The 17,962-nt window shown below is 36.9% G+C and overlaps 1 protein-coding gene across 4 annotated transcripts in view; it reads left to right on the top strand.

Moving 5' to 3' along the window:
* Positions 1-17,962, top strand: part of MAP4K3 (mitogen-activated protein kinase kinase kinase kinase 3) — a 188,703-nt gene that overhangs the window by 82,043 nt on the left and 88,698 nt on the right. For 3 of the 4 annotated variants that reach the window (XR_014297761.1, XM_082671760.1, XM_082671759.1), the window contains exon 3: positions 10,055-10,145. The exons of the other annotated variant lie outside the window; for it this stretch is intronic. Coding sequence is in view for 2 of the 3 variants with exons in the window: in XM_082671760.1 (XP_082527886.1) it covers positions 10,055-10,145 (91 nt within the window). In the remaining variant the exon portion in view is untranslated. The remainder of the gene's footprint in view (positions 1-10,054; positions 10,146-17,962) is intronic. 4 annotated transcript variants of the gene reach the window in all.

Here is a 17,962-nt window from a genome sequence, read left to right as displayed (position 1 = left end):
AAGTGCAGTATTGTTAACAATAAGTTTAATGTTGTACAGAAGATCCCCAACATGATTGAAATTCTAGCCCTACTGAATAGCAGCTCCTCATTCACGCTGCACCCACTACCCCCCGCACCCCCTGCCCAGCTCCTAGAAACCACCGTTCTACTTTCTGTTTCCATGAGTTTGACTACTTTAGGTACCTCATAAGTGGAATCATATAGTACTTATCCTTCTGTGACTGGCTTATTTCACTCAGCATAATATCCTCAAGGTTCATCCATGTTGTTACATATGCCAAGATTTCCTTCTTTTTTATGGTTGAATAATGTTCCATTATATATATAAGTACAAACACCACATTTTCTTTGTCCATTCCTGCATCTCTTGGCCATTGTGAATAATGCTGCAGTGAACATAGGAGTGCAAATATATCTTTGAAATCCTGATTTTAATTCTTTTGGTTAAATACCCAGAAGTGGTATTGCTGGATTATATGATGGTTCAATTTTTAATTTTTTGAGCAGCCTCCATTCTGTTTTCCATTGCAGCTGCATCATTTTACATTTCCACCAAGAGTATACAAGTGGTCCAATTTCTTCACATCCTTTTCAACCCTTGTTATTTTCTATATTTTTTTATAGTGGCCATCCTAAGAGGTGTGAGTTGATACCTCATTGTGGCTTTGCTTTGCATTTCCCTTCTGATTAGTGTTGTTGAACAACTTTTCATATACCTGTGGGCCATTTGTAACGTCTTCTTTGGAGAATTGTCTATTCAAGCCCTTTGATTTTTTAATCAGGGTTTGGTTTTTTGGTGGTGTTTTGTTTGTTTTGGGGTTTTTTTTTTTTTTTTTTTTTGCTATTGAGTTGTAGGAGTTACTTATATAGTTTGGATATTAACCTCTTATCAGATATATAGTTTGCAAATATTTTCTCTTATTTTTTAGGTTGCCTTTTTGCTCTGCAACAGCTTTCTAGATTAATGTAGTCCCACTTGTCTATTTTTGCTTTTGTTCCTTGTTCTTTTCATATCATATCCAAGAAATTATTGCTAAGACTAGTGTTAGAGATGTTCCCCCCCTATGTTTTCTTTTAGGAGTTTTATTGTTTCTGGTCTTGGGTTTAAGTCTTTAATCCATTTTGAGTTGATGTTTGTGTATGGTGTAAGAGGTGGGTCCAGTTTCATTTTCCTGCCTGTGGATATCCATTGTTCCCATCACCAGTTGTGGAAGAGACTATTCTTTCCCCATGCTGTAGTCTTGGCACCTTTGTTGAAAATCCGTTAACCATATGTGTGTGGGTTTATTTCTGGGCTCTCCATTCTGTTCCTTTGGTCTATATGTCTGTCTTTATGCCAGTACCATAAGGTTTTGATTACTGTAACTTTGTAATATGCTTTGAAATCAAGAAGTGTGAGGCCTCCAGTTTTGTTCTTCTTTCTCAAGATTGTTTTGGATATTCAGGAACCTTTGTGGTGGTTCCATGTGACTTTTAGGGTTGTTTTCCTATTTCTGTAAAAAATACCATTGAGATTTTTAGAGGGATTACATTGAATCTGTAGATCACTTTGGGTAGTATGGACACTTTAACAATATTAAGTCTTCTAATCCATGAATATGGGGTATCTTTCCATTTATTTATTTTTAATTTATTTCATCAGGATTTTGTAATTTTAAGTGTACAGGTCTTTCCTAAGTATTTTATTCTTCTTTTATGAGATTGTAATTGAGGTTTTCTTAATTTCCTTTTCTGATTATTCATTGCTTGTGTATATAAACACAACTGATTTTTATATGTTGATTTTGTATCCTGCAACTTTGCTGAATTCATTTATTCTAACAGTTTTCTTGTGGAATTATTAGGATTTTCTACATGTAAGGTCATATCATCTGCAAGCAAGAGATAATTTTACTTCTTCCTTTCCGACTTGGATGATTTTTGTTTCTTTTCCTTGTCTCTCTGGCCACAGGACATTTAACATGATCCACGATAGACAAAGAATCAAAAAGATGAGAATTCTTCTGGGTATATCAATTCTTAAATAAGAGCTACTTATTTTAAAATAATACCTATTACAAAACTGTTCCCTCATGTTTATTTTTCCCAGATGAATTTAATTATATTTTTTTATGTTCAGAAATGATTCAGTTGGTATTTTGATTGGAATTACATTAATTCAGAGATTAATTCATGAGACAATTGCCATCTTTACCATAGTAAATTCTTCTGTTCACAAATGAAGTGTCTTTCCTTTTTTTTTTTTCAGGTCTTTTAACTCCCAAAATACTTATAAATAAAGTATTTTATTAAAATGTGGCCTACACATTTTAAAGCTTCTCCTTAGATACATAATTTAATTTGATGTATGTATTCTCATTTGTTAACTTGAGGATTTTTTTTTTGTTTCTGGTCGTTTTTTTCAGTTGATTTTTGTTTGCTTGCTTTCTGGGAACACAATCATATATATTGCAAATAGTGAGAATTTTGTATTTCTACTGTTCATACCACCTTATTTTTTTCACTTGTGGGTTTCAATTGCTTCATACTTCTGGAATAATTCATTAACTCCTTCAGATTAAGTGCCCCTATTATGTGTTGGGAGACAGAGTGAATAAATAAACATATAGTATATTAGATGTGATAAGTGCTGTGGAGAAAAATAAAGCAGAGTAAGGGTGTTGTGGAGTTGTTGTGGGTTTCAATTTTATGTAGGGATATCAGAGATGGTCTCATCTTAAAGGCAACGGTTGAGTAGAGCCCTGGAGGAAGTGAGAAAGCAAGGCAGCTGGGTGGAAAAGAACACTGCAGGTAGCTGAATAGAAAGTGTAAAGGTTCTGAGTCAGGAGCTGTGTATGATATTCAAGGAAGAGCAAGGAGGCCAGTGTGGATGAAGCAGAGTAAGAGGGAGAAGAGTAGGAGAAACGATATAGGAGTACAAATAACAAATCATACTGGGTGATAATAATAGAGGTAATAGTTATTAAACATTATGTTTGAGGCCTTGTTCTACGTACTTAACAAGTATTCTTTCATTTAATCCTTACAATAACCTTAAGAGGGAGACGCTGTTATCTCTGTTTCATAATGAGGAACCTGAACTCAGAGAGAGAGAATATGAATATGAATGAATTTGCCCAAGATCATACAACCAGAAAGTTGTGAAACCAAGTTTCATAGTTCAATATATTTATTTTTTGGCTGCACCACGCAGCATGAGGCATCTTAGTTCACCGACCAAGGATCTAACCAGGGCCCCCTGCGGTGGAAGCTTGGAGTCCTAACCACTGGACTGCCAGGGAAGTCCCCATAGTTAAATATTCTGATTCCAAAATATATGTCCTTAAACATGACACTGTGCTAGACATGGTGAGTCCAGCAGCAAAGTATAGATTTAATGTTATAGAAATGAGGGAGTTATCCATTTCAGTGAATGACAACTCCATCTTTCCAGTTGCTCAGACTATAAATTTGAAAGTCATATTTAACTCATCTCATTTTCCCGTACTCCACCCCCAACCAGACTGAACCGGTTAGCTCTGTCTTCAAAATAGATCCAGTTGCTGATCACATTTTGTCATCATCATTGCTCCCACCCTGGTGCAAGCCACTGCACATCTCCAGGGATTAATACACAATCTTCTAGGGACTTCCTTGGTGGTCCAGTGGTTGGGACTCTGCGCTTCCACTGCAGGGGGCACGGGTTCGATCCCTGGTTGAGGAACTAAGATCCTGCAAGCTGAGCAGCGGGGCCAAAATAATCTTCTAAATGATTTCCCTGCTTCCACCGTTGCTCTACCCAGCAGTCAGAGTGATACTTTTAAATCAGATTAGCATGTCAGGTCTTTGCTGAAAGCATTTCAACAGATTCCTGTCTCAGGGTAAAAGCCAAAGTGCTCATATATGATGTGCCCCCTCTTCGTCCTCATCTTCTACACTCTCTCCCAGCTCACTCCGCTGCAGTCACAGCAGCCTGCTCACTGTTCCTAGAAAAAGCTGAGCAGCTTGAGCCTTTTCAGTGGCTCCCTTCCCTCATTTGTATCTTCAGTCAAATCTCATCTTCCTCACCTGCTCTCTTTAGCCATTCCTACTAAATCCCTGTTCCCTCCTGAGCTTCATTTTTCACCTTAGTACTCAACGCCTTCTGATGTGCTATACAATTTTACTGATTTATTTTGTCTATTGCCTGTCTACTTACGTTAGAATATAAGCTCTGAAAAAGTCAGGGGTTTTTGTTTGTATTATTTTTTACTGATGCAGTCCCATTGCTGGCACATAATTGTTCAGTAACGATCTGTTGAATAAATTTTAAAAAAAGATAAAGAAAGAAGGGAGTTATTTAAGGTTTGACTTGAAGCTGTTATAGTTATGACTGTGCACATTTTATGTCTCCTGTAAGTTTCTTAAAGTCAAGGAAAGTCTTGTTCATTTCTGGAACTCTACTCATGGTCTCCAGTACGTTCTCTTTTATATCATATTAGCTGCTCAGTGTATGGTGGTTGTTGAATGTCTTCTCAGCAGGGAACGTCCTAAGAATAACTATTCATCTTTACCCAAATGAAAGCATTAGATATTTTCACAAATAATATATATACACAAATACACACTCACACACATATTTCTTTACATACTTATATGCTAAAAGGTAAATCAGATCTATAACAAGTTAGCTTCCTTTACACTCTTTAAAAATTATAATTAAAAGTATTTTCAATTCTAATCTCTATTGTTAGTTACCATGTAAATTAACTTTTGATACTGCAAAGAATTATTTCATTATCACGACACTTGTCAAGACACTTCTGGAAAACCATGGCAGCTGCTGACAGTCATGAACATGTTAATCATTTAGAAGAGAGATATAAAGATGACTAAAGGGACATAAAAAAACAAAGAATTGAAATAAGAAACAACAAACAAAAGGTAATTGACGGTGACATGTAAACTTGTTTCCTTCATAGGGGAAAGAACTACAGAAACAGAAGATACACAGTTTACAAATAGACCAAGAGTTGGTTTCCTAAAGACTTGTCTGTTGTTTCACCTCCCAATACAGATAATCCTTACGTTTCTCCTGTTTGTTTTTCATATAACCTCTACTTCCACTCAGTGTGCAGATACACATCAGTTGCTTTCATTACAATTACTCGGACTTAGATACATAAACTGTTAAAAAGCACAAAATGGTAACGCTACCTCCCAGCCAGTAGTTCTGTTTCAACAGCTTTACCATATTTATCTAACAAGAGTGATTGTGTAATTATTTGCTTTATTGAATTTTTTGCTTATTTTTAAAAAATGTGAGTGGATAGTTTATTGTCAACGTGCTTATGTTAATGATAAGAAGAGTAGGTCTTATAAACTTAATACAGTTGATGCCAGTGAAAATAATTAGGCATACCAAAAAGGCAGTTAGTTGGTTATCAGTTTGATCTAAGATTATGTATTATTTCGTCAAAAAAAAAGTAAATAATTGTATGAAATGTTGGAAATACCGTGATTGTCAGTTTGTATCTAAAAAGGCAAGAGGGCCTCCCCAGTCGCGCAGCGGTTAAGAATCCACCTGCCAGGTGGACATGGGTTCAAGACCTGGTCCAGGAAGATCCCACATGCCACAGAGCAACTAAGCCCAGGCGTCACAACTACTGAGCCTGTGCTCTAGAGCCCATGAGCCACAACTACTGAGTCCACGAGCCACAAGTACTGAAGCCCACACACCTAGAGCCTGTGCTACACAACAAGAGAAGCCACCCCAATGAGAAGCCCGTGCACCGCAACAAAGAGTAGCCCCTGCTTGCCGCAACTAGAGAAAGCCTGCGTGCAGCAATGAAGACCCAATGCAGCCAAAACTAATAATAAATAAATAAATAAACAAACAAACAAGGCAAGGAAGTATTAGGGAGTCTATGTTTTATTGTAGTTTTCAGGGAGAGACCCACCCCCATAACATTCAAGTGTCCTTTTGCTCTCACATATTTGACTAAATATAGCTTTTTACAGGAAAGCATTGTATTAAAAAATAAATTGTATAAAAAATAAAAGCAAATAGAAATGCCTATGATCTTGTTCATTATATCTGTGCTCTATTAGAGGGACAGAGTCTCGTGTTTGTTAACCCACTAAAACATTTGTGAAGCCCCTCCTACGGTTTGGACAACCATTTTCGTAAATGGATGGTAATTATATCAGTTTAGGATAATGCTAACTACTGTAATAACTAAGCTAGATCATAATATAATTTTATTTCAAGTTTATGCAATAGTTTAGAGCAGATGTTCAAGTTGTTGGATGACTTTCTTTCTTTGGGTGACTCAGGGACCCAGACTTGCATTTTCTGGGACCTCACAGTGTCATGTAGCCTGCTAATGGGAAAAGAAAGAGTAGGAAAATGACACATTATTTTTGCTCGCATTCCATTGGCAAGAACTGTTCTCTTTGGCACGTCATGTTGTCTGGGAAATGTCTTTTGATGGGATAATTGCCTCCCACCAGTAACTTCCACATTATGGAAGGGAGAGCACAGATTATTTGTGAATGGCTAGCCAGCTCTGCCAAAGTGATAATGTTGATAGTAATCACGTATTAGTTTCCTGTGGCTATGTTAACAAGGTCTACAAACTTGGTGACTTGAAACAGCACAAATTTATTCTCTTAAAGTTCTGGAATTTAGAAGTCCAAAGTGTGTTTCACTGGGTCAAGATCAAAGACTTAGCAGGGCTGCCTTCCTCTGAATACTCTAAGGGAGAATCCATTTCCTTGCCTTTTCCAGCTTCTAGAGCTGCATTCCTTGCATTCGTTCATTCTTGGCCTCTTCCTCCATCCTCAAGGCCAGCAACATAGCATCTTGCTCCTTGCCTTCTTATAGTCAAGTCTCCCTCTGCCTCTTCTTATAAGGACACTTGTGATTACATTAAGGGCCCACCCAGATAATTCACGATAAACTCCCCATCACAAGATCCTTAACTTAATCATACTTGCACGCCCCTTTTTGCCATGTATGGTAACATTCACAGGTTTCAGAGGTTAGGACCTGGCCATCTTTGGGGCCATTATTCAGCCTACTACAGATAGTTAACATTTATTGAACACTTAGTATTGTGTCATGTTTATTCTGAGAACTTTGCATGTGTAAGTCTGTATTTTTCTGCCTGTCTACTTGATTTATTCATGATCTGCTCTACTTGTAGGCTTGCTTATTTTTCTCAATTAGGTTTTGTTTTTATTTTTGCCATCCTTTGGAAGATGTATTCTTCATTTTAATGTCAAAAATTTTACCGAAAATTCATAATCTCTCAGAATTGGAAAGAATTTTTCAAAATTATCTAACCATCCCATTGGGGGGGCTATTAATTTATCCTTTAGAATATATTTCTCTTGAACTTTGAAGAAAGTCCTTTAACTCTGTTAGGCTCCTTTGGATTAATTAATGTATTAAACTGCTTTCTTTTTTCCTACCCAAATCTACCTTTTTTCAGTTACCTTTAAAAATCAAATTGTGGAATTTTTCTTTGGATTTTTTCCCCACAAAAATACTGACTTTAATTTGGCCATTGTCATAATCACGTGGGGATGACTTAATAGGACAAAAAGGATGCACTTTGGATCAACAACATTTCCTGGGAAAGACATGGTTGAAGGCTTAAAAAGCCATTCATAGATTTTAGTGAAACCACAGGGGTAGCAAACAAACAATTGTATAAAACATGCTAATAACTGGATGAAATTAAACCCAAAGCAGATGCTCCTGATTTAGAGTCATCATGTAGTAGAATTATGTGCTATGATTATGATTATGCTCTTATTATGATTCATTCAGGTAACAACTTCATTGATTGCATATTAGGTGCTAGGGATACAGAAATGATGAAGGTATCATTCCTGTCCTAGATGCTGTAACATTCCAGTGAGGACATAGACATGAAGACATTGATGCAGTGATGCTTACAGGTATAATAGAAACCACAGCTCAAGGTGGCTTAAACAGTACAAGGAGTTTATTGGTCATGAACAGGTATATCTGAAAATTACCAGGCAGATGAGGCTTCCTGTAGTAGCTCAATTACACTGGTCATGTGCCTTCCTTCTTCCCCCCTTTTCGTGTTTCTTCTCAGTGTTTTCTGCAGGTCAGTGTTATTCTAAAGCTGGCTGCCTTGGAGGTTGTGTGACGACTAACAGCTTCAGGGCTGCTCCTGGAAAGAGAGCTGCTGTCCTCTAACTATTAAACTAGTCCTAGAGTTCAGGCTGACTGTATCAACTTTGATCTCATGTAACCCAGTCACTGAATTGGGGAAAAGTATAATCGAAAGGCAGGTGAAAAGCAAAATTTAGAACTTTCAAAGTATTTCATATATCCCTGAAAATTGGAGTTCGTCTCATTATGGCCTTATTATGTTTATCTTGGATTTTTCTTAATATACTGAATCAGAAATTCTTACTGGTGGGAAGTAAACCCAGAAGATCCTAGTTCAGTGATTTTCTTTTGAGATTTTGAAGGCATAAAAATTTTCTATTCTCCCTTTGGAAAACTTGGATTTTGTACCCATTTCATTGCAGAAATTACGAATCTGACATACTGTATCTTCTCTACTACTTCTTCCCTTGTCACTGGGGCAGTAAGGTTGGTTTTGATATTGAGTTCAGATGGTTCATAGTTAGGCTACTTTCAAGCCTGTTACATTTACAGTAGGAAAATGCCAGGCCAGAAGTGTCAAGGGCTTGCCATAACAACCTCATATTTACAATTTAAACTTTAGTTTGGGAAACCTATTTTTGATTCTGCCACTAATATACATTTAATCAGGCTATTCATAGTATATAATGCTTGAAAAACTGAGTTAGTAATACAAAGCTGCTTTGATCTCAATGTAAGCACTTCCACGTGTTCTCTTTCTGCTTAGTCTCTGGTTTACCACATTTGCATTCATGGCAGTTCTGTCTCTCTCCATGACAAATGTTCATTCAGGAACCAGGAACATGTGTGACACTGTTACAGGATTGCCAGATCTTATTTTGAAGAATTTGGGCAGGGAGGGAGTAGAAGGAGAGAGATACTTGCTGATAGTCTGACCAGACTTAAATACAATCCCATTCTACATCCCAGCACAGCTGGAGCAAGGCACTTGAATACAGGATAAACCTGTGGCAGGGGTGGTGGTGTGGGGGGGGGGGCGCGCTTCTGGTAAACCAGTACTGCTAGAGTAAGGCCTCTCAGCTCTACCAAAAGAGCTGTGGAGGTACATTTGATAGTCTCAGTGTATAAGGGTTCCTGCCCTAACTTAAAAAAGAATTGCTTCCTTGTGCAAAATTATATTAAATGTTGGGACTTCCCTGGTGGCGCAGTGGTTAAGAATCCGCCTGCCAATGCAGGGAACACGGGTTCACGGAGCAACTAAGCCCGTGTGCCACAACTACTGAGCCTGTGCTCTAGAGCCCGCGTGCCACAACTACTGAAGCCCACGTGCCTAGAGCCCATGCTCCGCATCAAGAGAAGCCACCACAGGAGAAGCCCGCACACTGCAACGAAGAGTTGCCCCTGCTTGCCACAAGTAGAGAAAGCCCACACGCAGCAACGAAGACCCAACGCAGCCAAAAATAAATAAATAAATAAAATTATATTGAATGTTATTTGCTAAGAAAGGGAAAACATAATGTATTTCTAGTGAATTATATGATGGCATAATTGTAATAATAGCAAATGCTTATCTAGTGCTTACTCTGTGTCAGATACTGTTCTAAGCATTTTACATACATTAGCCCACCTAACCCTTACAATAGCCATATAAGATAGATTATTATTAGTTTTATCCCTATTTTACAGAGGAAGAAATTGGCACAGAGAGGTCAAGTAACTTGCCCAAGTTCACACAGCTTAGTAAGGGACAGAGTTGGGATTTGAATCCAACATAGTCTGGGACCAGAGTTCATACTTTTTAATCATTGTACTTTACTTTCTGTCAAGATAGGACTGAAATTGTCATTAAAAATAATATCAATAACATTTTTTATGTTTTGAAAGAAATCGACATTTTGAAATTTACCTACTAAATATTCAACTTGCTTATTTTTTATTCTAGGAGAAGACTTTGCAGTTGTGCAGCAAGAAATTATTATGATGAAAGACTGTAAGCACCCAAATATTGTTGCTTATTTTGGAAGCTATCTCAGGTACATTGTTTGTTTCCCTTATGAAAAGCAGTAATGATTTCCATCACCTAATACATTTAACAAAATAAAGTTAGCTCTAATACCAAGTTTTGTAGTTTTCTTCATGCTTTGAAAATAAGATATCTTCATATGAATGGAATTTTTATTTATGACCTCTTTATGTTAATTCTGTACCCCATACCATAGTCCATGATTTGTCTGTTATACTCTTGGGAATTCTGGGTGTAGTTTCAGTGAGGAAGCTGGCAAGTAAAAACTGACTTTTATGGTTAGTCTTCCTGTGGTAGACCAGAGATCTAAATACGCCATTCTGTTGCCCCTTTCTTCTAGTCTTGGGTGAATTTACAAAGTATATCTGTTGTTTTTATTAGAACCTTTAGAACCTTTTTTTTTCTTTTGTGCTTCTAGCCTCAAAGTATTGCATCATCCCTTCCCTTCATTTTATCCAGAGGACTAGGAATTATAATTATTTTACTAACTTCTTATTTTCCCAGGTCCTAAAGTGAACTTAGAAGGACTGAATTTGCCGCCCCTTGTTTTGGTTTGGCAGGACCAAGCCAGGTTCCCCAGGTCATATTCCATAGGGGATGACCTCAAGGCCAGATCTTGCGTTTCCATTCACTTCTGTATGCAGTTGAGTTGAGCACTGTGACCTAGTTGTTTCCAAGGTTCCTTCCAAAGGGGAAGGATTAGAGAATGTTTTCTTAGGTATTTAAAAAACTCTTCTGTTTGGTTCCCATATACTGTAGGGTAAGAATAAGGATGTATCTTATTACAGCTCCCATTCTGTCTGTGAGCCAAGTACAAAACACTTCTTTTCTGATGCAGGCACAGCATATGGAAAAGACGGGGCACTTCTGCCCTCTCTTCCTTCCAGCTTGTGAAAGGCCAGGCGGACCAGCTCTTCTTGATTCTAACCGCTCTTGGATAGCTTTGATTGTCCACCTTCATCGAGGTCAAAGGGTGGGTTTAATGGGACTTTAGTTCACGTAGGGACAGGTGCTACCCCGAGGTCAGTGGCTGTTAAACATTTTGAGTGGGTTCTTTAACAGCCAGTTTAAAACTGTTTTAATGGTGGGTGGTTCAAACAACAACCTAACAACAGTTTCTGCATCAGTTTTTATCTTATGGACAGACCCAGCACAGGCAGTTACTCCATCAGCTCAAAGAAGTCCCTTACAGTCATTTAAGCTCATGATACAAATAACTGATTTCTGCCAACACATGTAAATTGTCACTTCAAAACAATTTATTTCACTGTTATTGGTCCTAACAAAATGATCCTACTTAGACTCATTTGGGAGAAGCATTACAAAGTTTTCTTCCCCCAAGAGCAAACAGATCTTTTTTTAAGAGTTTTTGTGTTTCCCCAGGGCCATTGAACTGAGAATTTCTCAAACATGTTCTGAGTCTTCCAGAAATATGGGACCATCCAAAGCCTAACCTGTTATTCCAGGAGATCCCCACCCACTTACATGGCAACCTTGGTGTGGTGAAATGAGCATGATCTTTTTGCCACAGAGACAGTAGTATAGTTGGTAGTTTAGAGCTTGAGTTCTGGAGTCAGGTTGGTTGGGTTGGTTGAGTCCTGACTCCATCACTTACTAACTTTGTGACTTATGGCAAATTACTTAACCACTCTGTGCCTCCATTTCCTCATCTATAAAATAAGGATAATAATAATAGATACGTGATGTGATAACTACAAGGGTAGTTGGTAAATATAAGTAAAGTGTTAAGAACAATGTTTAGAGCATAATAAATGCTCAATAAATGTTAACTTGTATTGCTACTACTATTGCTATGATTACTATTACTGTTAACTGTTTTTTAAATACCGTCAGGTTAGTGCCTAATTTGATCTTTTCAACAACGCTCTTAGGAATATTACTCTATGGTAAATATTATTTCCATTTTACAAATAAGGTGTTTGAGAGTTTCACATCGAGTATTTAGTTCACAGTCTCATTTCAAGTTATTGACCGAGGAGGGTCCTAGTTCTTTCTGTGGTATTGTGCTTATGGATCACATGACTTTTGACTTGGCCTTTCTACTTCCTTGCCAAAAAAGCTGACCAAATAAACTTCCAGTACTTCACACCCACCCACCCCACCCCTCAAAATTCAAAAAGTAACATTAAGCTAAACTGGACATTTGACTTTCTGGGTTACTTAGGCAAGAGCCTTCCCACACAGGTTAGGCAGCAAAACGTTTGATCTTGTTACCGGAATACAGAATTCCTTTTGGGTTTGTATTCATTTTTGTTGAGACTTGGGGCAAAATAGCACAACTCTGTAGTAACACACTCTTTAACCTTAACCATGAGACATGCTACAAGAGAGCCAATTTGAGATTATGCCTAACAAAAATTGTACTTACTTTTAGATATCAGGAACCATGTATTCTGACTGTATTTTGAATATCCTTTTTTTTTAAAGTAAACCTTTTAAATTGAAGCATAGTATACATACAGAACAGTGTGCAAGTTTCTGTTTTGTGTGTAACTCGATGGATTTTTTTTAGAGGATACTTTTATTTTAATCTAAGTATAAGGATACAGAGAGCAAAACTGCCCAGAAACCGTCGTGAAACAGACAAAATTAGGATCATTCTTTTTTTTTTTTTAATAAAGCGTGTTCATTTGGAGTTGTATGATCTGATATAGGAAAACTGATTTAAACATATAATTTTATTCTGTAACGTGTAGTTGATGAAAGTGATACGAAAGCAATTGGTAGTATAATGTGGAACAGCGATTAATCCTCTCTTTCTTTAGCTCTTTTCTTCTATAGAAATTCTTCCCTGCTTCACTAATTAAAGTCTAGACTCAGGCAAATTTGGACTATGGGATAATGATTAGCCTTGTGGGGTGTTAGAGCTAGAAGGGACCAAGAGGTCTTGTCACTTAGCCCACTTTTTTTTTTTTTTTTGCTGATAGAAGAGAGACTGCTGGATAAATGACTTCTTTAGGTTATCCAGCTACTCATTGTTGGTGCTGGGATTTAAACCTGGCTCTGCAGGTACCTAGCCAGCAGTCTTTTTGGTGTACATATTACTTAGTCCGGAAATGGCAGATTTAGTCTCAGAGGGAACATGGTTTCTTGGCTTCTTTCTCATTACTGAATGAGTTTTCAGAAGGCAATGAGCTTGTTTGTTTGAACTTGATACAAACCCCCTAAAATATATACTGTTCTTTTTGACCTTCTTCCTTCTATCTTGTTGCATTATAGCCTATTATAACAAATTTGGACCAAAAAATTGAGTAAACTGAAGTAACGTGGTTTGACCATTAATAAATTTCCCCTCCAGGAAATCAGACTTAACCCTATGAATTTACTGAATAGATGACCAGCAAATAATTAAGTTCAGAAGCGTATTTTATAACAGGGTTATAGTGAGCTATGCTCACTTCCCAAAGGAATATTGAGACTGAGCTCCTGTAAGACAGAGAAGCCTGATACTCTTGATGGGGCCGTCCTTACTTGCTCTTCAACATCATTAAAAGCCTGTGTTTATTAAGTGCCTAATTACACATACTGTACAACAAGAACTGGATAGAGAAAACTTTTCTCTGAAAGTTTAGAATTTAAAGTAAATAGACCTGGTGTGGTAAATATTTTTATCTGTGTATTTCTGTGTGTATATTTACAAAACAACAGATTTAAATCACCATAGACCTATTCTTTATTCTCAGTAGAGCTAAACGATTGCTTCTTTTAAGCAAAGAATGATCTTAACTTCAGATTCTTCTAAGCATTCCTTCGCCCAGCATATCCTTTAAGAATAAATTAAGAAAATTGGAACATTCCTTTCTAGTCTGAACTCATAATGCTCAGCTTTGACTAACAGCAAATGATCCTCAAAAGATGAGCTGTCAGAAGGTCAGATCCATGCACTGAAAACACTTTTATTTAGATCAGATATTTTAAACCTTTGAAATCCAGAGTAGTAGTTTAGATGAACATGATTTAACTCATAGTAATAATATATTTATGAATCATCACCACTTACAAAGTGTGTTTACATTATTTCTTAGGATGTCTAGAGTGCTGTATTGATTTCTGGAGATGTTAAGATAGACAAAACAGTCCTTGCCTTTAAGGAGCTTACTATTGAATAGAAAAAATAGACATGAGCAAATAATTGCAATGCTAGGTGCAGTAATCATTTTGACGTAAGATATAAAGTGATAAAGATGTGGTAGAATATCTGATTTTGTCAAAGGGAATCAGAGAGAGCTCTTTGAATGATGTTATTCCCAAATACTGGGTGTTAGAGGATTAGTATGCATTTACTGTGGTGTGTATATGTATGTAGAAAATTGTAATTTCTGACAAAGGAAATGGATGCATGAAAAAATCATGAAGTGTTCAGGAGATAGCAAATAATCTCATATTAGAGTTTAAGGGGAAAGGGTGTAGTTCAGCAGGTTAAGGCTGTGGAGATTTAGGCAAAAAAGAAACCTTTTATGCCTTAATTAGGACCTGTATGTATTGAGCATACTTGTTGGAAGGTTTTAACACAGAGGTAGTATATTCTATGGGGGGATGGACTTGGGGTGTAGGGTATTGAGACAAGGAGTCAGTTAATTTTATACGGTACATTTATTACAGTAATCCAAGAAAGAGATGGTAGTCCCCTGAGTTATATAGAAACTGGAAGAAATTTTTTTTCTAGAGCCAGAGACAGGACTTGCCAGGGAAACCACAGAATCTTAACTGAAAATGCGTTTTTGAATGCTCACACTATGAAAATAAAGTAAATTAAGTCACTTTAGTTTATACCCAGCTACTGTCTTTTTTTAAAAAAGGAAACTTAATCTTGGAATATGTTAGATTTACATAAAAGTTGCAAAGATAGTACAAAGAGTTCTCGCAGCTTTCCCTGGTGTTAACATCTTACATAACCCTGGGACATTTGTCAAAACTAAGAAATTAACACTGGTACAATATGTTAGCTAAACTAAGATACTGCATTTGGATTTTACCAGTTTTTCACTAATGGTCCTCTTTAAGAAATTTGGTGGAACTACCTTATGAGATACTTCTTTATACCAGTATTGCTGGGGTATTTCTACGGAACATCTGTTCAGAGGGATACTGATATGTGAAAAAATGGGTCTATGGAAAAAATAATTGGGGGATGTAGCGAACTAAACAAAATTAGAGAAGTTGTATTTCTTCTTTCTCTTCTTCATTTTCCCTCTCCCCTCTGCTCTGTTATCTTTTCCCCTTCTTCCTCTTCTGCATTCTCCCCTTCCCAACATTCCATCCCCTTTCTTCCCCTCTTTCTAATCTTCCTCCTCCTTTTCCCACCTTTTCTTCCCTCTCCACACCTCCTCCTTCCCTTTCTCCTTCTATTCTGTGCCCCACTCCCCCCCCACAGGATTTCTCAGAGACCTTAAAATACCAGTGGCGTTGTTAATTTCCAAGAGAAGAGAAGACTGTAGTATATGACATTTCTAAAACTGATTTAACTGTGCAGTGGTTTCTTTTGGGGAACATACTTCACATAGGACTGCTGTCCAGTGACCCGTTCTTTGTCAAATATTATGCCAAACTGGGAGTGTTAAGTACAATTATAGAGAAATAGGTCACCTTGTATCCTCTGAATACATAGCTACCCCTCATTGTTAAAGGGGAAGAAGGTGGATGGGTTACGTATAACTTTTTGGAATGCGGTCGTTTTTGCCTATTTGTTTAAAAATGAACCAAAACATTTTAATTCAGCACACATTAACAGCTATCCTAAACTAAAACATCTAGCAGTTATTAAACTTTTCGTTTTTCACATTGACAGTTGAGGTTACAGTTGAATTATTTTGCTGAATGTGATGGAGTAGCCATTGGCAAGTGCTTTGGTCAACAAGATAACCTACAGTAAAGTACAGGGTACAGCAGTGTGGGGCATGGCTAGGCATCCTGTCCCGGGGGAGTGACTGGTCTGCTAGTTTCTAGCAGACATTTGAGAGCTGTTTATCCTTGGTGATCATGCTCATATTTTATTTTTCTTTTTAAATCATGTTATATTTGGGCAAAATACATAAATAATTATACTTAGTTCAGTGTGGGAAGATTAAAAGGTGTGTTTTAGAAATGATAACCTCTTTAATTTAATGAAATAGTTATTAGAATGTTAGTTCCTATATGCTCTAGTAAACATTGAACTAGAAGATGAAAATAGTGAACTTTTCCCCCCTCTACTTATTTTTCTATTCCTTGTCAGATAGAAAGATAATTTTACAGAATAAGAAAGAAAAATTATAAGGATTTGTTGAGCCAGAGAATTAATAGTGATATATTGTATATTTACCTCAGTGATTAATTTTATTTTAGTTCAGATACCCAGGGACAAAGATTTTGTAATTTATTGGCCTGCATCGAATGGACTGATCTGATTCAAGTCCTTTCCCGTTAGGCAGATGGCTTGGTGAGTGACCAAAAGCAAATGCAGATTTACCATCACAAGAGAGACATTCTTAGAACAGATGGAAGTCATTTTTCTAATAGACTCTGAATATTCAGGCGTTTTTGATAATAGCAGACTTAACTAAATAGAATGTTGTAAAGGTAAAGTGTTTTAGGCATCTTAAAAGGTAAAGTATTAAATATATAATTATGATTTTTTTTTCTCAGTCTGTAAGTTGGAAAGTCATTTTACATAGAGTGAACAGAAAATTGTGTTTTTAAGCAAGGTGGGAAAGGGGGTAGACCAGCTTCAAGTAGAGGATGGTATAATATTGAAATATGTAAGAAAGCAGAGAACTCATTTCCTGCATCCATTTTCTTTACAAGGAGAATTGTTTTCAAACTGGAAAGGGTAGGAAAATAATGCTTAATAAAAGCATTATTAAGAAGGAATTGAAGTACAGATAGGTGACTAGATAATTATAGAGCACCAGACACTTTAAATGAATGTAAGCCTTTTAGATTTATATAAATTATATCTCATTACTATACTGAAAATATAGCAGACATGATTGCCATCCACTGTCGTGAGTGTCTTGACAAATAGGAGGGGTGTCAAAAGATTAGTGATCAGCATTGACCAATTTGCAAAGGAAAGGAAAAGGTGATTTCTAGAAAATACAGACTGTTAAACTTGATGTCAGTCATCTGTCCCCAGCAAACATCTAAGATAAATTATTAATCACATAATTAGTGAGCGCTTATAGGAAGGAAGTGGTGATTAGCATTACTTTAGTAAGAAGTTATGTCAAATCAATCCCATCTCTCTTCTATTTTTTTTCTTAAAGAAAAGAAAAAGGCAAGTTTACTTAATTACACCTTCACTGAGTTCCAGGAGCAGTTTAAGGTGCCTCACATAAATAAAACACAACAAGACAAAATATAACAAAAGGAGTAGAAAACAGCTTACGTTTATTGGGCATATAGTCCAGGTCCTTTACTAAGCAGTTTACTTATCCTGAGCAGACCCCAAAACAATTCAGCCAGTTTCTGTGAGATGTGAGAAGTCCCTGCTGCCTGTTGCTTAAGCCCTTGAGGCAGGAATTTTATATGAAAGTTTCATGTGCAGCAGATGTGAAAATATTTTAGAGCAGTAGTTCTCAAGCACTTTGGTCTTAGAACCCCTTTTATTTTACACTCTTAAAAATGATTGAGTACCCCCAAAGAGCTTTGGTTTGTGTGGGTTGTATCTATTGATATTTACTATATTAGATATTAAAATTGAGAAACATTTGAAACAAGAATACAGAAGCACATATTCCAGTAGCTGTCAGAGGGATGACATCATCATCACACTTCCTGCTCCTGTAGTGTCTGGAAAACTCCACTGTATTTTCAAGACAGAGTGCA

The sequence above is a fragment of the Grampus griseus genome, assembly GCF_964374135.1.
Source record: "Grampus griseus genome assembly, chromosome: 15".
NCBI lineage: Eukaryota > Metazoa > Chordata > Mammalia > Artiodactyla > Delphinidae > Grampus > Grampus griseus.
The sequence above is the reverse complement of the archived record's forward strand: the minus strand, read 5'-3'. Positions and strand labels throughout refer to the sequence as shown.